Genomic DNA, 22,591 nt, shown 5'->3' with positions numbered 1-22,591 from the left:
ATCTGAAGATGGGAAATAGCCCAGAGCTAATTAACCCACAATATTCAATCATTCACATTTATGCTGTCTAAAGAGGACACTGAAAAATAAACTCCACAAATTTCACACTTAAGTTTTTGATTATCCAAGATTTCAACTTCACACCGACAGGCAATTCAAGGAGAACAGCCAAAAGAACCAGATCCCAGTAATTATAAAGTTCACTACAACTTACATTCTAATGTCTTTGCTCTTTGCTGAATTTTGGTGCCTTTTTATTGACGGTTCTCAACATAGATGCTGGTATCAAGTTCAAGAATGCTTATTTAATAAGACCTTTTAGATCAAGTTAGCTTTATAACTACATTTTCTTTTTCAGTGTGTTGTTAAATAAAAGCAGTTGCAAAATTTTATTAACTTAAATTTAAAAAATTAATTTTTTCATGGTATTTCTCATGAAAAAAGGTATTTTTTCCACAAAAAAACAAATCACAAATAAAACAAAATGTCATACAGGTAATATTGAATAACAACTAGATTCCCATTTAGGAATTCTTTAAAATTAGACTGGAGCCTAGTCTAGTAAAACACTTCCTTAATCCACTTACTAATCTTTGAGAATACATTAATTTAAATGCATTGATTGACTTTATTGACGCCACTTGAAGGAATTTAGGATCTCGTTAGATGTAATGATTGTACATTCTTATAGATATGTGATGTCCAACTTTCATAAACATTAATGGGCATTTATGAATGACCAAAAAGGTCCCTTTTGCAGTGAGAAAGAAAGAAAGGAAAAAAAGAGTAATATACTTAAAATTAAAGAAGCCTCTGCTTCTCAGAGGTCTGCTTCACATTACTTTACCTGAGCAATGAGTCCAACCAAAAGACCTCTGAATTTACTCTGAAGGAAATGCAAACTGGTTGTTGTCATACATGAATCAGGACAAAAATACAGGCAGAAAAGCATCTCTGCCTCTGCACAGCTGCAGAAATCATCTTTTCCTCTTAATGAGACATTGCAATTTTTAAGACAGTAACAGCCAAGACCTGCTCAGTGCTTCCTGATTTAATTAGTAGAAGAAAGGTACGCAACCACGCAAATGACCGACTTTAACTTTCAGCAAAGACTGAATCAAAGAAAAGTGTCTCAAAACCCTTAAAGCCTAAACTTAACCACAATCATGTGAGCATCTACAACAAAGAAAAAGAAAAAAAGAAATGTTTGTGTGCATGTTTCCTCCACTGCACACAATGCTGCTTAACAGTCTTTTAGGGACCAAAGGGTTAGAGCACTCTACTCCCTTCAGGGTAAAACAAAAATCTCAAGGCAATATCCAGTCCCTGACCACAAGAGAAGAGAGGAGTTGGCGGTCTTTTCACAGAAGTCATGTCCCTCTCAGGGTCCATAAGCCATGGAGTGAGACACCTGGACCGCAGTCACTCATTGACATCCCAGATTTCAGACAGCAGCGGGGGAAGCTTTTTGTCCTGGAGGCGGAGAGCAAAAACCTGCTCCGAGTGGACACTGCTCAATGTGCGAAGGCTCACCAGTTTCATCAACATACGGGGGAACATCAGGTGATCCTGAAGAAAACATTGAAAAACTATCAATTCATAGCACATTGTTAGCAAAGGAGATCTTTTAAAGATGTGAACCAGATCTAACAATGTTTAATAGAAACAAAACATGATTTTTTTTTTTCAAAATTTTATAAGAACTGTGAGTCTTATAAAGGAGAAAAGTGATTGTTTTAAGTCCGGATTTTAACTTCTATAGAGTATATGTGTAGCATTATGATAAACTTTTTGAAAGAAAATATATGCTGCAAGTGTAGGGCTAGGGACATACATTGTCCACGGAATAATAATTGGGCAGCTACATTTTGGTACTACAGTTGAACCTTCACAAGCAAAACAGGAACTGATAGTGTATAGAAAATTGAGACTTTCAAGTGCTTCCCATTTACTGCTGCTAGTTTTCACACAGCTCCCTTATGTAAATGTTCCACAGGCAGAGATCAGGCACATTCATATCAAAATAACAATGCTGGTCACAACTGGGCCAAAAATGAAATCATCTACCTGATTGCTACAAGACGTCTAGTCTTCTGCACTAGGATTTTAGTCACAAGCAGTCACTCAACAACTTTGTAGCAAAATCAAACCTTATGAATTTACAGTTTCTTGCTGGGCGCTGAATGTGTCATGAATTGATTCCAGAGTTTGGTATTCTGTATGAGACACATTCTTGAGCAACTTTTGTCTGCTTGGTTTATTTAACACTTTTTTTTTCTTTTTTTTTTTTACAAATTCAACAACAACTACACAATTGAGCATAATTAACATTTCAGATACTTAAAAATATAAACATTCCAACTATGTTCTTACTAAAATCAAAAAATTATGAAGTACACCTCTAAAGACGGTAAACCTTTAGTTTTTTTGACTGAAGCCTCACACTTTCTTAAAAGTAGAGAAGTTATTATTGTGAGAGGATATTGACAAACCCTCCATATTTAGGGGAAGAATTTTCTCAACAAATCATCAAATTGAAGCCCTTTTAGATTATACTTAAAGTAACGATATGCTTTAAATTTAAAGTCCACATAACATTTTAAAGCAGACAACTGCTCCTAAATTCAACCCTTCACTGCTAATATCAGCAGTATAATATGACCTCAGTTATGACCTAAAGTGCCTGTTGTGCTGACACACTCTCGGTCATAAGAGCAGAGGTTACATAATGTGGCAGGAACTTACATTTGGTCTCTTTATCATGATGTAAGAGCGCAGAGCGTCCACATAGGGCTGCTGCAGCCTCTCAACAAGATCGTGATCCTGCACATTTGGCCGATCTACACAAATTAAAGCAAAGCATACACAGGCAACTTAAATCTGTCACTAGAGAATTTTTAATTTTGTTAAGATATGATAAATGTTACTCTAAATGCACAGTCTGCAAGCTGAAATGGACCATTTCATCCTTGAGGGATTATAAGCATTTGGCTCACTCTGAGCCCTATATAATGATGATGAACAGCAAGCTGTGCAGTTTATTCATTCTAACCTGCAGAAAAGATGTTGATAGCAATGAGCAGAGCGTATTCGGCCTCATCGAGGTGCAGGTCGTTCATTCCTTTTGAAAACTCGAATATGGGGTTAATGAACTCAAACTGAAGCCCTGGGGGAATGGAACAAGAGAGAAAAGAAGGAGATGGGTAAAAAGAGGAAAAAACTGGGTTTAATGGGAAAATGCTTCAAGATTTTTATGGAAAACAGTACATAATATGATTTCTTTCATTGACTAAATGATAAGAGTACCTGCTTTGGCAAAATCATCTTTATTATAGCTGAAATCCTTCAGAAAAGTAATGCTTTCAATGGCTGGATTGTATCGCCGGGACGTCTCTAAAAGCATAATCTGTGGAGGTCAAACACTTGAGTGACACACTGATGCTGCAGAGTCAGAGTTTTTGCCACAAACTCAACTGCTTCCAACATTCATTTACAAAAAAATAGGTAAAAAGATGCTGAATCTTGAAAAATGTGCTTGAATCATTTTAACTTTAGAATCGTTGAGTCAAAGCAGCTTTGAATGACGGGAACTCAAAACGAACCTCAATGGTGGAGGTTTTTAGTAGAGCGATCTGGTCTTCTCTTGTCAGCTCCAGGAAACCAGGAAGCTGCTTTGCGAAATCCACAATCTCCTGAACGGACATTATTGCGAGCTCTGTAAAGTGGGCGAACCGCTGCTGTCGCACCTCTCGGTTTTGTAAGTCTTGACTCTGGGGCCAAGGCTGGAAATATTCACAAATAGTCTGGTGAGACCCATGCCAAACAAACAGCAACAACATTTGAAGACCATTTGTTGGGCTACATGTCGTCCATTTACCGTAACTTTTGGTCGGTCAAGGAAAGACCTCTTGTTGCATTGTTTCTGCATGGCCACCAGCTTCTCGATCATCTCCTGCTGCTGTGGGTCGAGCGTGGCTGCTTCCTGCAGAGGGGTCGGTGTGACCACTGTGGACGTGCGTGCCGTTTCCTCCTCCTGCTGCTTTTTCAGCTTTTTTAACCGGATTTGTTCCTCAGAAAGCACGCCTGTGGGTCACAGAGGATGATAATTGGCACAAAAGCTCAATATCAGAGTCAAAGACGCAATTTTATTTACAGTATATATAAAAATCTTGAGTTCATTTGGCGTGAAGACACTCACACTGCTCCAGCATGCCCGCCTCCCGACACTTGCGCAGCCGGCACTGCTGGCACTTGCGGCGCATGTACATGTCCATTTCGCAGCGGCCGTTGTTCTTGCAGGAGTACTGGGCGCTTTTGATGACACTGCGGCGGAAAAATCCCTTGCAGCCCTCGCAGCTCAAAACATTGTAGTGGAAACCGGAAGCCTTGTCACCGCAGACGCTGCACACCTCGTTGCCCAGCATCTTCGGAGCAGGACCCTTTTTTCTCTTCACCGGCTGCCCATCTACACAAGAATACAAAAAATGTATTAGATTTCTGAAAGGAGGCTTATAGGAAATTAAATAGTTTCACAAAGATTAAACACGAAACTTTAAAGTATGACATTTAAGGAATGCCACATGATCACAGATTTTTGTGGATAAGTTTGCAGATCATTTCCTAGATTATAGTTACTCTATAAGTGCAGTTTGGGGGGAGTAAGTTTGTTCCAGAACATATTCTTATAGATGGAAAGTTGAAGGATTTGGTGCAGAGGAGCAGCACCTAGCAGGATTGAGCAGGATGCACACTGAATATGGTGGATAATGTTTTTTTTGGAGTAAAAAATGTCAGAAGTGTCAGGGTCTAACCAAACTCTTTGCTTTAAAAACTGTAAAGATCTTCTAAAGCATCTGCTGCAGTGATCATCCAGATGTAATCAGGGAGTTGACAGGTTATGCAACAAGTCTACAGTACCTGCAATGCTGCAAATATCTTCACTTGCAGCAGTAACATTTTTGCATCATAACGTCATATGGGAGCAGCTCTCTGTGTTGTAATCAATGTGCTCTGATCTAAAGTAAGATTATACAATCAAGGTGTTTGAGTAGAGATATTTCCTCTCAAAAGGCAAGAGATAGACAACCGCTGCACATGTGTGCACCTAAATGCATGTGTGGTTCAGTTATTAAGCACACAAATTGATCTTAGAGAGGAGTCATCATCAAACTGCTGCCACTTCCTTTGCTTTAAACTTAAGATAAATAAAAAGCTCATCCCCTGACCTCGTAGACTTAATATGCAGAGTTTCAGCTGGAACTGAAACCATCTAGAGGGGTTGAAAGAGACAAGCTGCTGAGTAAAACCACAGCTTACTGTATTATGTCACATCTTGCTTTGCTTTTGAAGTATCATACAAGTTACCAATTAGAAAGTTGTCTTCAAGATTTCGTACTCAATTTTCCTTCTGCACAGGGAACCATGTAAATAAAAAAGAGCGTCATCGTGTGTACACATTATTCAGAATCTTGTTTCATCAAAAAAATTAAGGAATAAATATGAATGTGTGAATTTTGCTAAAAATGTTTGGGTGGTGTACTTGGAACACGAACCAATTCAGTTCTAACCTGTGTGAACAGAATTAATTGTTCTTGTTAAAAAGTGATCTTGCACAACACATCCACTCCGTTTGTTGTATCTTTTTGTTATACGTTGGCATGCTAACATTAAAGATCTCCTCTCTGTTTCCATATTTAAAAAAAATAAATAAATTTAAAGATTTTATACTTTTCCTGTTTCAAAATTTAAAAAATAATTTATTGGAGTACAAAATATACAGTTTTGACTCCTTCATTAGCAAATATGTCTTTATGTCTTTAAAGTGTATTATGAGCGTATTTCATTGCTTTTTTGGGGGTTTTGCACTAAATAAACACTACACTATTTTAAAGCCTATAAGGAATTTTATACAAAAGTGTGAGCTGAACTATAAATGTTAAGGGTCCGTTTTGTAAACACTGTTAAACATTTCTCGATTAAAAAAAAATCTTTTAGGCTTTGTTTAGTATTTTAAACAAGCTTAATTGGGAACCACAGGCCCCGTTATAAAACAGTCCATAATTGATATGTTGTTAAATGACTGGCCTTTCAGTCAGTTTAATGAACAACATTTAAAAATTAAGTTGTGATGTAGCAAGTCGAATATGAAGTGTGTCATTTAAAGGTAGATTTAAAATCCACTGGTTTATAAAGCGTTTTAAGAGTTTTGTCCTTGAAAGAACGAAAGAAAAAAGTCTGGGAAAGCAAACATTAGCTACACTTTCCACATACGTATTCAGCCATGAAAAAGGAAAATGCTAATTGCATACTTTTCTAAATGTTTCAGGTCTGTATGGTAACCCTGCACTTCTGCAAGTCTTAGAATTTTCCAGCAGAAATATAAAAAGAGATCTAAGAAAGCACCAAATTGATTTAATGATAAATTCTGCCAGTGGAGGAATGTTTAGAACTTTTGAGTTAGTATATCAAATTATATACTGAACTTTTGTACCACTGACATGATCTAAAATGAGGGGATTGGAAATCCCCAAGAAGAAAAGGAGGACAGTTATGATAATTTAAAAAGTGCTTCAGTTCCGCCTTGTGAAATTCTTACAAAACAAAGGAAAAAAAATTCTGTTTACTTTCATCTCCTTTGTAATGCATCTTAAAACGATCCTTCTTTTCCCAAGAACATTGCAGGCACAACAAGGTTATCTGTGCCACCACCCACATATTGCTAAAAACAAAAACAGAGAACTCGCTACAACATAGTTCAAGCATCGTGTCCCGCCTCCTTCGTGCTCAACTCAGGCCGGCCTGCTGAACGTCCTGCAGAGACTCCTCCTGCTGTGTAGAGCATGTGTGAATAACAATCCACAGAGAAGTCGGGACACCAAGCAGCAGAAGACGGATCATAATAAGCAAGCTTAATGTTCCAGAACCACTTTGCAAAATTAAGAGACTTGATTGGGATTATGAGAGGTTTGGAAGCAAGAAAAACCCCTAAATAAATCTAATTATTTAGGGAGAACTGGACATCACTCCAGGTGCATTATAAACACTGCAATAACTAATCTAGGCTCCACTAAAAACAACAATACATGTGCACAGTAAGCAATAAATCAATTGATCACAAGATACATTAAAACAAATTCAATCATTTTCATTTGAATGATTTGTTGTTTTTCTCTTTTTTCTACCAAAAACTTGATGGCAAAAGTTTTTAGCCTGGTGCATTGGTTTTCTTTTTACAGAGACTTCATGATTCATTTTATTTGTAGTTTCAGTTGTTTTGTTTATTTATTTTAGATATTTGAATATTTAGTTCCAGTATTAACTCTTTGTTAGAATTTAAAGCTTATTAATCTTTCATTTTTTGCATTATTATGCCCTTACCATTAGATTACTTTAAAATGATTTGAAAACAACATTATCACTTATCGCAATAACTTCTGGGACAAATTATCGTTGAGCAAAATTTGTTCCTTAGAAACAGCTGACCATAAGGTCCTGCATTTAATCCGTTTATGAAAAGCAAACTCAAAATAAAAATTAGGAAACTCTTATTGCTCTGCTTACCGACGCCACCAGACGCGTCACCTGCACAAGGATCCAGCTTGATGTCACTTGGCTCCACCGGCAGAGTGCTGCTCATGTCGGCGAGCGACGGGCCATTGTGGGAGGCGACTGGGAAGTCATCTGGCTGGGAGAGGTCGGTCAGTGACAGCAGGCCGTCGGGCTTCATTGTGGCGTTTCCACCGCTCTCCTCAGCCAAGCAGTCCAGCTGCAGCTCAGAGGCCCCGTCAAACACCTTACTCTCATCTGACAAAAGAGAAACAAACTCGCTGGACTCAAAGACTCATTGTTCGGCTTCCTCTTATCTTATCTGTTTTAACAGGTGTCCAAAACAAACAATTCTTGGAGAACGGAGAAATGTAAACAATATGATAGGGAATCAACAGAATCAACAGCGACTTTATGGTTATTACAATTTAAAAACAGTCACTCCGTTAGAGGAAGCTTGGAAATGAAAGCGTAGCTTATGTGTTCTATGACTTTTATCTTGCAGAATTAGTCTTATTCTTTTAATGTGGGAGAATAGATACATTTATTTTAACTGGAAGAGTTATGATATTGGCATATTTAAGAAGAAATAATCCTGCCTAATCTCTCAGATTTAAGAAATAACCTCTTCCTCTTACCATGACCAACATCTGGGATATCAGTCACAGACAGCGTGGACATCTTCTGCACAGCAGCTTGTCATTACGAAATCAACGTGTACCTGTGGAGTAAAAATAACCAGGCCGAGTTAAAGCAGCAGAGTTCGCTTTGCAGAAGAACAAAGACCACTTGTGACAAACCTTTGAAAGGTTTGTCACACCTACAAACTTTAATGTTGGCTTTGGCCATCTGTGTAACTGTGAAGTGGTTTCCAAAGTTTTTTCTCATGTCACGTCTTTTAATAAATTTTCTAAAAGATTGTTTATAAACTTTATTTTTTGCCCAGTCTTCTATGTAAAATAACTCAAACTAGAATTAGAAGACATCATTTTTAAATTTTTGCCAATGTGGAGTAAGGTCTTAGCTTTGTCTGACCTATAAACACACAGACATGCATTAACCGTTATAATTTCACTGAAGCTCTGGCAGCAGGTTTAGATTCACAAGTCATTTTAAACCTTTGGCAGCCTCCAGCAGATTTTGTTCAAAAGCTGCAACGTATAAAGCCTTTATTTTCACTTAATTAATCAAATAAAGGACCCATTAAGACCAAAATCTCTTTGACAAGTTTGACAGGACCAAGAGCTTAGCAACATGTTTTACAGTAACTGGTTTACTAAATTGTCCAAAATCTATCAAATCACAATTGTAACAGTTTGTAATTGTAAGGGACTGCTTGGAATAATTATTTAATAGGAGGTAATATGTCTAGTTGCCCTGCAAATCTCTCTCATATTTGGTCAGAGCCATCACAATTTTCAGCAATGGCAATGTTTCCCTAAAATGGTGAGGACCAAATTTATAATTACTGAACTAATTTGGTGACTCCTGGAGGTAGGTGGACACAATTAATTTTATTTCAGGTAACAGAGTGGAGGGGGCCAAACAGTAGGGCTGTAGTGATACAATTATCTCACGATACAATACACGATATTCTGCTCACAATACAATATATATTGTGATATTCAGAGAACAATACAATTCAATACAATTTTGCGATTTTTTGAAAGATTTTAGAGGGACAGAGTGATTTTGGTGACATTTTGTGACTGTTATAGAGTTGGATTAAATTAATTTAACTGAAAACTGATTAAAAGCACCAATTACACAATACCTGGCTCTGGTTGGACGTGGACACAGATTTAAAGTCAACAGCTGGACAAAATGAATCAAAGAAGTGGTGAGAAAACATGTTTCTTTTAATTGAAACAGTACAAACTGTAGCTTACATGCATTTGTAAAGTAAATAAAGTGCACCAACTACCCTGCTCTGAATAGTTTGATACATTTTTAAGCTTGACACTTAACATCTGAAGGAATCACTCTGAGCCTGATGACCTCTCCCGGCGAAACAAGCAGTGAGTGAGCAAGGTGACAGCTGGATGTTACGATACTTGCGGATGAATATCGATTTTTTTCTAGGAAAGAAAATATCGATATATATCGCAAAATCAATATTATTACACAGCCCTACTAAACAGATACATATGCTGCAATCTACAGGTAGCTAAAAACATTAATTATCATGCAAAACTTCAATGTTTGACAATTTAGAAAGTGAATCTCATTAAATGGAGTCAGTATTCAGAGTGAAATATTTCAAGCCTTTATTTCTCGTCTTTCTCCATTTTTACAGATAATTAAAAAAGATTTTGAATAGGTGAAAAAGTTGAATGTTAGAAAATAATGGTGTCATGACTGACCCTTGTCAGCTAATTAAGCAAAGCATCTGTAAGAGTTTCCTGAGTCTCAGTCTGGGTCAGTAGGCTGCACAATCATGGAGAAGACTGCTGACTGGACAGCCACTACTATAAAGAGGGAAAGCCACAAAAGGTCACTGTTGAAAAAGCTATGCGTTTACAGGGTGCTATATCCAAATATGTGCAAAGAAAGTTGAGTGGAAGGAAAATGTGTGGTATTAAAAGGTGCACCAGCAACAGGGATATACAGCTGTTCTTCAGTGCATGGTACACTGCCCTGAAGTAGTGATTTGTGCAAAAGGAGCCCCTTTTGCATGTACTGTTGACTGCATTGAACAATATTTAGCAATATTAAAATTTTCTGAGTCAGTGAATTTTTGGTTTTTATTCTCTGTTAGCATAATCATCAAAATTAAAAGAAAAAAAAGGCTTGAAATATTTCATTATATGTAAGGAATCTATACAACACCTATATGTATGTATGTAAAAAAAACTAAAGTAAGGTTGGACAGAGATCTATGCTTGTTTGCAGACATGACGGGTAGAGTTTGGATCCTGATGAACTTAAAGCTTCGAAAATCTTTTAACAGACAACAAGACGACAAAATATGCAAGATTCCTAACAAAGACATGGACAAATGCACACAAAACAAAATTTTCGAAATTCAACATGACTGACAGATGTAAATACAGATAGATGTAAATAAACAAAAATTGTATTCTCACTCAAAAAAGGGATGCAGTCCAGAGAATGAGCTGATTGGGCATCTTAAGCAGCAATGTGTGGTTCTTAGAAAGACTTGAAATGCCAGAAAACTTTAATTGTAGTTGGACACTCCTAATATCAAAGTGTGTGAAAAAAACCAATTGGATGCAAAAGCAGAAATGAAAGTCTGTCATGTGCTGCTTGGAGGGAGAGGGTATATTTCAGGAAACTGATTCAGCAAACACACCAGCACAAACTGAGGCTATTCTTAACCAGCCTGCAGGACAAGTAAACAAAATGTATTTTACTGTTAATTTTGATAGGTGAAGAAATGCTAAACAAGATAAATTCATGTATGGTTATCTGATAACCTGTTTAGTATGTTTGTCTAACTAAAGGTGAAGTCTTGAAAACTGTGTTGGATTTAAATGATTTTTAAATAAAAGTGCTACAACATAAGAAGTAGTTGGTTGTTGTTGACTTTCATTTCTGTGGGTTGATCAAACGGCTTATGCTATTGATAGAATGCAGTATGGTTAAGCCCTGTAAATATTCACAATGAAATGGATTTTGTTACTGTTTTAGTTCTTGGTTTACATAATCTACTAAAAAAAATAATAATATGGCCAGAAGCCACAACAGCCACCCAAACCACGAGCTGAGTCAGAAAACTATGAGCCTCATAAACTGGATTTCTGTCATTTGCCAGATTTAAAAATAAAATTCACCTCCTTAATGCTACACGGGCGACACAGAGGGACATGTATAAAATGCCCATGTGAATCTATGCCATGGACATAAAGTATAGATGCAGTAATAATTTTAGCAGAAATTAGAAGCGACCAATTTTCCCTTGATAAGTGCTGATTGGTCATCAGCAGGTCAAATACTAAAAAATATCAATAGCTTTTCCCTCGGTTCATTAAATCTTTCACAACTAAGAACTCCATACATTTTTGTTCCATGGAATGATTAACAAACATCATGTACTTTGATGCGTCTTTATCTGTATCCAAAAAGCTGCAGAATGCATTTCTGAATCAGCGGGTCAGATCTAAAAGAAACCCCATTATCAGACTTTAATCTGAAGCTCAAACATAATCTAATCTGACCGTATTCTAATTGTGCATTCCCAATTAAAGAGCAGGGTTGTTCAAAGTGTGGTCCAGAGACCATTTGCAGCCCATGGACAGATTTTGTGTGTCCACTGACAGAAATTCAAGAATGATACAAATTTAGAGACTTTTTATTTTCAATGTAAATCTGTCCAGTCAAACACCAAAGCTTTTTCATTCTCTTTAATTTCACAATAAAAAGTACTGCATCTATCCAGTGACTTTCACTCAAATGCAGACTTTGGAGCAAAGAAATTAGTTTTTAAATAATTTATGGAACCAGGCAGAATGTAGAGGTGTTATCAAAAAGAGTGAGACTCAAATCTTGTTTTTATTGCTGGTAACAGACTAAATCTTTTTCTAGTTTTTTATATATATATATATAATATCTGAGCTCAAAAGAATTTGCAAACTGAACCCTTCTTTTAATAAATCAAATGTGCAAAACTCTAAGATTTGCTTCGACAATGGTTTACACTTCTCTTTCCTGCAGCAAAGTAAAAAAAAAAATCTCATTACTTTTTGTTAAATTATTACATGGTTGGTTTATTGTTGAACAGGTAAAAAAAGAAAAACAAAAAAACATGTTCTTTTTTTATTTTTTTAATTTTTTTTTTACTTTTGGCTTAGCATTTTTGTCCCACATGGTAAAAGTTTGGACTAAATTAATTCCATACACACGTTCATTTCTTCTGACAGAGAAGAGAAGTGATAAATAAAACTGAATCAGTGGAATGGCTGCAGAGCTGATGATGGGAGTAATTCATCTCTCCAACCTCCACAGACTAAAAAGAAAAGCTTTCATTATATAACAAACAAACATGTTTGTTATTACAAGGAAGACAAAATGAACTTTATAATATTGGCATTTACAAATGCTGCCCAATTGTTTGCCTCTGTTTGTGTTAGTACACTGTAAGCAGATTTTCTCTGTTAAATTTGAAACAGAGAAACTTTTTCACTAAACAAAACAACCTAAAAAATACAACTCTGCTAAAGAGCATCATTAGGCTCAAATGTATTTGCAACAGTGAGCATGTGTCAGGTGAGACTGACCTTACCTCTGAAGTGGATGTCCCAATTACTGCCTATCCATCTCGCCCATGCCAGTCCACAGCTTGAGTGTGTCGATTCCTCTGCGCTGATGGAGGACCGGCTTTCCCTGGTGGGCCTTATGGGATGCCCAAAGCCCACTGACTTATTGTGCCGAGGTTTTAATGACTTGATAACTGGAGGAGAGCGAGTAGGAAAGAAGTGGCTTTCTACAATGCCCTATGGGAGACGGGAGGGAAAACAGAGTGGGAGGGAGGAGAAAGGGTGAAAAAGGGAACACCAGGGGTTACTGTAGGTCATTGACTCTTGAATATTAAAATGCACTGAGGTGCTTTGCTCATTTTCTCCTGAAGCAGCTTATTGTATTTACGTAGACTTTACCAGTTGTCCTAACGCTTTACCCCCAAATCTTAGCTGTTTCTTAATAAAAGAAAGCAACATCTAAAATCATATATCAGACTTTGATTTTATTCAATGTTAAGTAGATAAAGGGAGGCCTTATCTGTTCAAAAGGCAGCAGGTGTAATAATTAGAGATATGGTTTATTGACTGAATTTTACTTTCTGCAGTAGTAAACCATCTCTTCATTGTATAATGTCTCCTGTTATCCACACCCTGATCTGACTGGTAAAGTCCAATGTCCCCAACATCTTATCGGTCACTCACCTTTGCCCATGTTCCATTTTGCCACAGATGGCTGGAAATAAAATTACCAACAAATATCAACAATGTCTTCCTGGCCAACCTCCTTGCACCATACATTCATTTACATGAAGAAAGTCTGATTTAGTCCATTTAAAACCTTAATTACTTATCACAAATAAAACCAAAACTGTGGAATAGCATTTATTTTGAAATCCACAAGTTCTTATCTTTCCAGACTCCTGGGCAGACAGACATCAACCTGCCCTGCAATAAACAGTTCCACCAGTTATTTACAGCCAAATATCAAAGATGTTACCGTCACAATTTAGGTGACCGAATGTATTCATTTTCAAAACCAAAATCCAAATGAAACACAATGTTAGGGTCACTGGAAATGGGAAAACATTTTACCTTCTTTTGGTGGAGCTTATTTTTCTCATCAGTTACAGGATAAAAATGAAACGTAGGAAATATGGTTCAAATTTCATTTTAAGAATAAATCTGAAATGGTGAAAGAAGAATTTCAAATCTTTTGTGATTAAAGTCACAATTGGTGGTATGTTGACACTGCTGTGTTCTTTCAGAGCAGGTTTGGTGTGTTTTGAGAGTACGTGTCCACAGGATGTTTGCAAGCTGAAATTTTTTTGTTCATAAATCTTATTCTTAAGTCCTGGCCACAGTGTTCTTTTGATTTCACTTTTTACCATTTCATCTTTTTTCTCACCATTTTAACCCCCCCACCCCCATTTATATTGACTTTAATCTTAAAATGGGTAAGCAACACAAAGTATTCTCCACTTCTTTTATCCAAATGACCCCAATACTTTGCTTGAGCGGAAAACGTAAAGTTTAGACTATAGAGATATTGATTTTTAACCCAATGACACTCAAAGTCATTTGTAAAAATGACTTTGAGTGTCTGAAAATTCCCTGTCAGCAAACTTTTCATAAATAGCCCCAGAGAAAATACGCAGGGCACTGGTATACAGGAGCAGTCAGCAGAACTGGGAGGGAAATGTGGCTTCCTCAAAGCGTACCATCTCTTACTCAAAAAGCAAAACGGGATTCCTATGTTCAGCAACAAACTGGTGGGAAACGAAGGCGCCGCTGATTTTCAGGAATTGCTGGCGCCACATAGAATTGGGGTTCTCATGCACGCCCTAGTAGAAGAAGAAGTGATTCATTTACTGCTTGCAGATCCACCCTAATTTTTTTACTTCTTCTGACCTATTGGCAAGATTAACACTGGGTGGGGCTGAGCAGAGAATTATGTTAGGTCACCATAGTGGTGGACATGATAAAAAGATGGAAGTCATGCCGCATTAACAAACAGGTGAATCAGACATTATCTGGATGGTTATTGAGGAAAAGGGCTCATTAAGATAAGAAAAGCAAAGCCTCAAGTAATAGGAATTGGTAGATTTGAAACCTAGTTGTAATTTATCTTACTGAATCAAAAAAACTATCCAAGTCATTAATATTTGAGCAAGTTAGGGCACAATGTACTGGCATTACATACGGTAAAACCATTATTTAAAGCAACTGTCACAACTTGTAAACATTGTTTGTAGTCAGCCGACAGTCTTACAGTGTCTGTTTTGAAGCATTTCAGCACTGATCTTCTGAGGCATTGCCATGGTTTTCCAAAATACTCAGACGAAAAACACAGAAATTCCAATAGTAAAAACTTCCATCTTTTAAAATAGTCTAATATTAATTTTCAAATGATATTTACCCCTCTTAAATATTTGTGAAAATCGTCATCCTTTCACAAACTATTAAGTGCTTTCTCTCAAAATACTACAAATAAAACTAGAAACAAAAGATATGTAACTTAAACGGCACAAATGTCTAAAGCACCACCTCCATGGTCAGGATGCTCTAAAACCACAACCATGATTTGTCCACTGAATCCATTTCAGAGATAACATTTATTTCTAAACTTCTGACAGAACTATACCTAGCAGACATGATCAGATCTGAACAGATTACTTAAATGCTACACAGAGGTGCTTCCTTGTTCATACAGCACAACACTGCAATATATTTTACAAGATCCCAGTATAATTTAAAAGTTATTTATTGCTCTTTCTTCTAAAGTAGTTATTTTTGTCATACAATATACCTACTAATGGTCAGAATGCAATCTGGTGTAGATCTCCTGTTTCTGTGCATCAAAACTTTCCTTGCTTTGATGGGAATTTCCATTAGTCATAACAAAGAAAGGCATCCTTAGATGCCAGACATAAAAGATCAGTGGAACAATTGCTATGGTGTCTTAAAAGAGTTCTGCATTTGCACCTCTTCATAACGCCTCATTTGTTGTTTATCCACCTTAATTTCAGAGAGAAAACATATTGTAATACATGCAACCAACGTTATCGACTCTCTGAAACGCTGTTTCCTCTTTAGGAGTTTTTTTTTTTTAACCAAGAAACTCCAAACTTTCACATGTCTGAATATGTGGGTAGTACACTGACATTTAGGCTCATTTTTTTAAACCTCAATCATATTCATACAGAACTGAAACGACCACAATGAGCTCAAGAGAAATACTTTATAACCTAGTTGGCTTTTGTCAAACTGAAGTAGTGCTGTAGAATTTCATGTCAACTGACTATGAACAGATAACTCACATGTCTGGAGTTTTATATTGACAGAGCTGGAACTCGTTTTATTTTTCTGACCACATATTCGCTGCTAACATTAGCTAAGTTAGTTATGGACTCTTGACACGCAACTTGTTTTGTGAAACTAGCGTAAAGAGGATTACTGTTGCTTTACGTCAAAACTTTAGCGAGCTAAGTAGTTTAGATTTTGACAATTTACCTAAAACACTTAGAATAACAAGAATGGGGTTGTTTATGGGAGATTAGCTTAATGGTCAACCCACACAGCAAGGCCAACATCATGAATGTAACGACAAAAACAAGTTGAACTTAGTAACCGGAGCTAATTTCAGTCCCCAGATCTCACTAACAAACTCAGGAAAGACATAAAACAACTAACTCTTTACCTTCCAGGAGGTTCACGCCTCTGTGACGGGTTGTCTGTTCAGTAAGTTAGGAGATTCAGTCCTGTACGTGATTCCTGACTACGGCTTTGACAAGCCAAGCTAACTCGTTAGCCAGCGTAGTACATCATGTGACTAAGACGCCCCTAGGCACCTGGGTGATTTTTACCCTGTGTTCTGACTTGCAGGCATATACAAAAAACAGACACTTGATATTCCGTTATTATCTAGAATAGAATAGAATAGAATAGAATAGAATAGAATAGAATAGAATAGAATAGAATAGAATAATTGTGACTGCTCCACTATGAAAAAATTCAAGTGTAGCAAGTACAGGTAAATGGAAGAATGTATAAGGTACAAATGTTAAAAAGAAAAACAGGGGGATGGGTTAGAAAAGAAACTAGACTAAATAGATGGGTCAAATTTACAGCATAGGAAAACTAATCCTGTACATTTATTAAAAACAAAAATGAAAATACCATACTCAGATCAAAAGAAACATGCAACTGAGTAGGACTATTTAAACATCGATATTAGTCCATAGAAAAACAACAACAGCCTATTAACGAGAAATAAAAAATGCCTGAAGGAATGTACCAACTTACTGAGTTTGTGTGGACCAGTGTGGACTGTAGCACACCTATAAATACACACAAACCTTATGTTCATCCATATTAATATTTGCAAACATTACAAAGACATAAAATCCTGCTCTCAAAATGAAATTGTAAGATCTTGATATTCAACATTTATTTCCTACATATGCCCTGGCATGAAGTATGTGAGCAAATTTGAATAATTTGCTGCATATGGGAGAGAATGTGCAACCAAAAGTATTGATCTCTTTCCAGTAGCACTGATCTGATGCCTGTGCTCTGGTATTGACAGTATTGATATTCAGATCAATACACCCAGCCTTATCTGACACTGAAACAAGACACAAATAAATTTACCAAGGACTAGAAGAGAATTGAGAAAAAGAAAATCCAGGGAAATGTCAAAGCCTTTTCTATTTATCTTACTGAACTTCTGTGAGGTGACATAAATCAGCTTAAATTCAAACATATACTGTAATCAGCCCTAATGGGAATTAATCACAAGTTCATAAACTGAAGTAGATGGAAAAATTGGGTGTAACTCCACAAACGGCCACTAGAGAGCACACGACTTCAAGACCAAACAGGAAGTGTGATCATAAAAGAAGAAAAACGGAAGACAGCAATCTTACAACTCTTGTTTATGTTGTGCACGTTTTTAGTGTTTTTCTGCATTCCTGCATAGTTTCTTTAAAAAAAAAACATCATGCCTGTAATTTGTGCTGCACCGGGGTGCAATAATAAGTTTGTTAAGGGGTCGGAGATAAGATTTTACAGGTAGGTTTAACACTTATAACAAGAAATTGGACGGTATTTTGCTTAGTGCTGCAGAAAGCTATTTTACGTCAGATTTAATTGTGATTGTAGACAAAAACGAACCTTGTATTTTCGTTTTAAATGCTTTTATAAAATGCATCTTTGAACGAAGATTCTTTTTTAAGGAGAATGCAATCGCTCTAGTTATATACACTATTTTTGTGATAGAAAAATCCAATACAATTCCCAACAGTAAGTTGCTTTTTTAAATAGTTACAGTCAGGATATAGTAATAGTAATTTAATTTATCACGTGGTTGAAACAGACTTTTATTTTCCGTGGAATATCATTTGTAGCGCTAAATTTTCTTTATAGATTTTGTAAACACATTAGTGGGAATCGTTGACTTTTCAGGCATTGCAGTATTAAAAACGAGGTGAATTCCATCTGATCAGTTTCTAAGAACGTATTATTTACTTCTTCCATAACTTTTACCCAGTATTATAGTTTAAGCAAAATCTGTTGAATCTAATGAATCCTTGTTACCAGGCCTCCGAATAACAATGATTGAGTTGTGTTGGAGAGGGGATCCATCTAGATGCTGCAGGGTAGTAGCTCTCTAAGCCTGGACTTGGACAACCCTGTTTTACATAGTATTACCATACGATATAGTCAGAGTCATATCTAGACATACATAGCTCTATCGCATGCTGTTATAATGATATGCAGTCAAATTTTACATCGTCAAATGAAGCTCAGCCAGTGTGGTGACAGTGTAGATCAGCGGTGTCAAAGTGAGACATGTCTGTCATGAAACGTATTGTCAATTTGTGAAAAAGTTGAAATCCTTCCATGTCCCTGTTTGTCAGATTCCCTCTTAGCAAACCTCAACTTGCCACCAAATGGGTCCAGAGCCTGGGGATGAAAAACTTCATCCCGACCCCCAACACTTGCCTCTGTTCTGAGCACTTCAGGACCGACTGCTTCAGGGACTACAACGGAAAGCAGTTCCTGAGGGAAGACGCAGTGCCCACCATATTCGCCCCAGGACAGGAGAGTTCAAAGGTGGGAGCACGTTTCCTCTTGTTTTTCTGTTAAAAAATTTCATTCTCCACATGAAGTGAACAAATAACTCTGCACATTTTACAGATTGAACTCCGTAAAAGAGGAGTAATACCAAAAGAAACAAATGTGTCAAATCAGATGGGGACGCTGGCAGACAGAGACAGAATGAGAGAGACAGTCATGCGCAGAGAAAAAAGAGGAGGAATGAGGGTGAGTTTCTTTTGGTGTTGATTTATACATTTGGAACTGGATATTTAGATGCACTGCATATAAAGACACATAACCTTTCTATTCTAACTGTCTAGCACTAAATACAACTCAACTTTTCCTGTTTTAAGTCAGTTAAAACAGGAATTTTTAAATTATTTCTATTTGCTGAATGTGTGAAAAATGAGATAATCTTTTGGAATGTGTTAGTTTCTTAAAATTTAGAAGTTAGCTTACATTTTCTTCATATTTGATAAAATTGTCTTTTAAACTGTATGCCTTAAGTCAGACTTCAGCAAGACATATTCTGCCAATAACACACACCAGCATTTTTGAGTTGTTGCTTTAAAATACGTCTACACATGTGTCTCAGTTGAACCTAAACCTTGTAAACTAACCTGTCAAAAACCTTAGAAAAGCCATAGCATTATTAAATGGGCTTTGTCAAATGGTACTAGGCCATAATGATATTAGTTTATGTAAACATTTGATTTTGACGAAAGAAATAAAAAAATCTCCATTAGTTTTCTGACATTTACCCACCAGAAATAATTTTGTTAATCTCAGTTGGCCTAAAAGACGGAAGAAGTTATGCGTCTCTTCAGTGTGTGTGTAAATATCTGGTTTCAATTGTAGGTAATGTTCTTTTCCTCCTTAATGATTTTAATTACTGCAAACAAGGTGGTTTTAATTATGTCAATCATAAATTTCTAACTGAGATCACCCAAAGAATGTATTATGGGATGCAAAATGTTGCAGGGAGGACGTGGAAGCCGTGGAGGAAAACAGCTATCTGACAGGTGAGGCTGTTTTTTGTTTTTGTTTTTTTTTCTTTGCATATCTGCACTTTAAGGGTTTGTGAACTGAAGCTGGTCCAGTTCTAGATCAGGTCCAGAGCTAAAAGCATTACTTAATCCAAACAGAACAGCAGAAAATGATCTGGTTTTCTACATCCAGAGAGCTAGAAACTACTCATATAGTTCTATTAGACATAATTGAAACTGTACATATACCAGCAGGGATGTAAACACTTATTGAGTTTGTTGGGAGCAGAGATGGTTATATAGTCTTAAAAGTTGCTGAGATGAAAGCTCTTTACTAACGCTGTCATCAGGCTCCTTTTTATGGATCAAAATCCATTATATTAGAATGTCTTATCAAATGAAAATAATTTTAACCCTTCAAGGTTGTACATCGTTAACCTATTTTAGGTTTGAGAGAGTCGTGCATTCTGCATAATCTTCTGCTGGTGTGTGTTTGGGTGTGATGGTCTCTTGGCACACACCATGTAGGCTTTAATTCACGAGGATATGTAGATTATTTGAAACTTCCTCTGAGCTAGAAGGAATTGCATTTCTTTCTCAGGTTGTAACTGCCGTAAAAAAAATAAACAAAGAAAAGTCACGGCTATAGAACTCAGAGATGTGATCCTGCTCATATATCTTGCTCTGCTTCAAGAGCAGGAAAATATTCATATAAAGTTTGCCACAATTATACATTTCTCAAAGATTTTGACTGAGGGCAGAAGTCATAAAGTGTAGTTACTGGTGATAATTGTTCTGCTGAAAATCATAACGTTTTTAAGTTTGCAATTGGAGCTGCTTTTCTATCTCCTTCACATACACCCACCGTCAGATTTTTCAAAATCCATTCCAGCTGCACATTTCCTCTAAGTTTGGAATGGTTTCGCATTGCTTGTGCACCAACATTGTCATAAAACATTCTGGTATTATTGCTGTATTTGTGTGATTCACAGTTTTAATCTCACACCAAACTCTGCTGTTAAGGTGTGTGGTAATCAGTCCCCCAAGATTGCTGATGCTCACAGCAGCAAAGCCCTTCCTTTAAGAGGAGCAGCTGCTCACTGTCAGCCGGCATCATTTAAATACATGGACCCGTTTCGGACCAGGCGGTGGAAACACAAACAACTGACTGACAGGGTTTAAATGAAAGGTTCTGGGAAATTAGGTTAATATTCCAAATCGCTTTGTCAAAATGTGCCTTAAGCATTAGATTTATGTGGAAATTATTCCCCTTTACATAATTTCCTCTTGATTTTCTTTTTTTTTTTATTTAACTGATTGAAACTCTGAATAGCTGCTGGGAACAGATTTCAGAGGTTATTGAGTATTTTGTATTCTTTCCTGTAATTGACGAGCTGATATAGAACTGGCACTTTTCCAGTTCAGCAGAAATGGATTAATGAAAAACTCCTGCTAAAGTTTCTCATAAGCCTGGACTTTCCTTTTGGCCGTGGTTTGTTTAATTAGATTAGTGAAATCCGAATTTGATCCCTGTTTCATAATGAAGTGAAAGACAAAACTGTCCCCAGGTTTTTAACTCTCCTCACTGACTTCTTTATATTAGCCGACATTGCCACTCCGTGTTAGACGATGGCCGTGTTAATGGACACATACGCAGGGATGGTTTATATCTGGTTGTGATAAATTCACACAGTCATAATGTGCGATATAAAACGAGTGAGAAAGTAATTATAGAAAGCCACTGAAGGGGCGGGAGGAAGAGGCTTCAGGAAAATGAAATCAGATTGTTTTGCATCCGAGGGAACAAATCACATCACGTCACCTTTAACTCTCCGTCATGCAGGCAGAACGTCGCAGCCAAAAGCAGAGTTTACGACAGCAAGGGCCGGCTGCTGTCCAATGGCAAAGACATGTGCGACTGCCTGGATGTGGACTGCATGGGCTGCTTCTACCCCTGCCCCGAGTGTTGCTCCAGAAAGTGCGGTGTGGAGTGCCGCTGCGACCGAAAGTGGCTCTACGAGCAGGTGGAAGTGGAAGGTGGAGAGATCATCCGGAACAAATTTGCAACTTAGCTACCATTGATGCCCTTTTTATTTTGTTTTTTGATTTAAAAAAACAACAACCCTGTTTTGATATATCCTCATTATTTCCAGTGAACTTCAGCCTGTTGAAACATTTTACTTTACATAAAGAAAGACGATGCAGCTGTTATTTAAAGGTGTTTTTTTTAATTATGCCAACATGTGTTAATAAACATTTTCTTTGTTCTTTTTGCAATGGTTTCACTGTTATTGTTTGGGATCACCATCTCCATCTACCCCGCATCTATTGACTTGAAATGATTTTTTTCCTCACTGTTTGAAGCTAAGTCAGACTAAACTTCTCTTGTTTTAGGTCTTTTTAGAATTTCCAAAATTATTTCTATTTGCTAAATGCCTGAACTGAGAATTTTTTTTTACAGATTTTTTGGAAATTGAAATTCAAAAGGTACTTTTATTTTTGTTATTTACTTTGTATTTAGAATTTAAAAGTTTAAAAGAACTCAACACTATAAAAAATTGGTTTGGATTGTTTTTTCACATAAAAAATGTGAAGGAACCATTTAATTCCTTCATAGCCACAGTGACGTCTATGTTGCACTATAGACACCACATATATCTTAACTTGTGCTCATAGTAATCTACTTAACAGAACATTCACAATATGCTTGTTTTTTTTTTCTTTAAGCTGCTTTTTAACCAAAGTTTTCTACACATTAAAACA

At 36.7% G+C, this 22,591-nt stretch overlaps 2 protein-coding genes across 4 annotated transcripts; one reads left to right on the top strand and one right to left on the bottom strand.

Annotated features, from left to right (window-relative positions):
- Positions 1–861: 861 nt before the first annotated feature.
- nr1h3 (nuclear receptor subfamily 1, group H, member 3) lies at positions 862–16,567 on the bottom strand. Of its 3 annotated transcripts, none has more exons than XM_007568990.2 (11): positions 16,441–16,567; positions 12,783–12,998; positions 8,184–8,266; positions 7,561–7,803; positions 4,199–4,465; positions 3,878–4,083; positions 3,603–3,782; positions 3,307–3,406; positions 3,053–3,166; positions 2,746–2,840; positions 862–1,569 (listed from the first exon to the last, which is right to left on the bottom strand). In XM_007568990.2, exons 3-11 carry the CDS (start codon positions 8,224–8,226, stop codon positions 1,423–1,425), a joined length of 1,395 nt encoding a protein of 464 aa, XP_007569052.1. In that variant the 5' UTR covers positions 8,227–8,266; positions 12,783–12,998; positions 16,441–16,567; the 3' UTR covers positions 862–1,422. The 3 variants fall into 3 exon arrangements, with proteins under 3 accessions (XP_007569052.1, XP_007569051.1, XP_016535649.1); XM_007568989.2 differs by having other exon boundaries at positions 12,788–12,998; positions 16,441–16,566; XM_016680163.1 differs by having other exon boundaries at positions 12,788–12,955; positions 16,441–16,566.
- A 1,057-nt stretch (positions 16,568–17,624) lies between these two features.
- arl14ep (ADP-ribosylation factor-like 14 effector protein) lies at positions 17,625–22,103 on the top strand. Its single transcript, XM_007568988.2, has 5 exons — positions 17,625–17,813; positions 18,662–18,857; positions 18,942–19,067; positions 19,824–19,864; positions 21,672–22,103. Exons 1-5 carry the CDS (start codon positions 17,743–17,745, stop codon positions 21,898–21,900), a joined length of 663 nt encoding a protein of 220 aa, XP_007569050.1. The 5' UTR covers positions 17,625–17,742; the 3' UTR covers positions 21,901–22,103.
- The last annotated feature ends 488 nt before the right edge of the window (positions 22,104–22,591 follow it).

The sequence above is a fragment of the Poecilia formosa genome, unplaced genomic scaffold (assembly GCF_000485575.1).
Source record: "Poecilia formosa unplaced genomic scaffold, Poecilia_formosa-5.1.2 Scaffold234, whole genome shotgun sequence".
In the NCBI taxonomy this organism is placed as follows: Eukaryota; Metazoa; Chordata; class Actinopteri; order Cyprinodontiformes; family Poeciliidae; genus Poecilia; species Poecilia formosa.
This window is presented reverse-complemented; position numbering and strand designations above follow the sequence as displayed.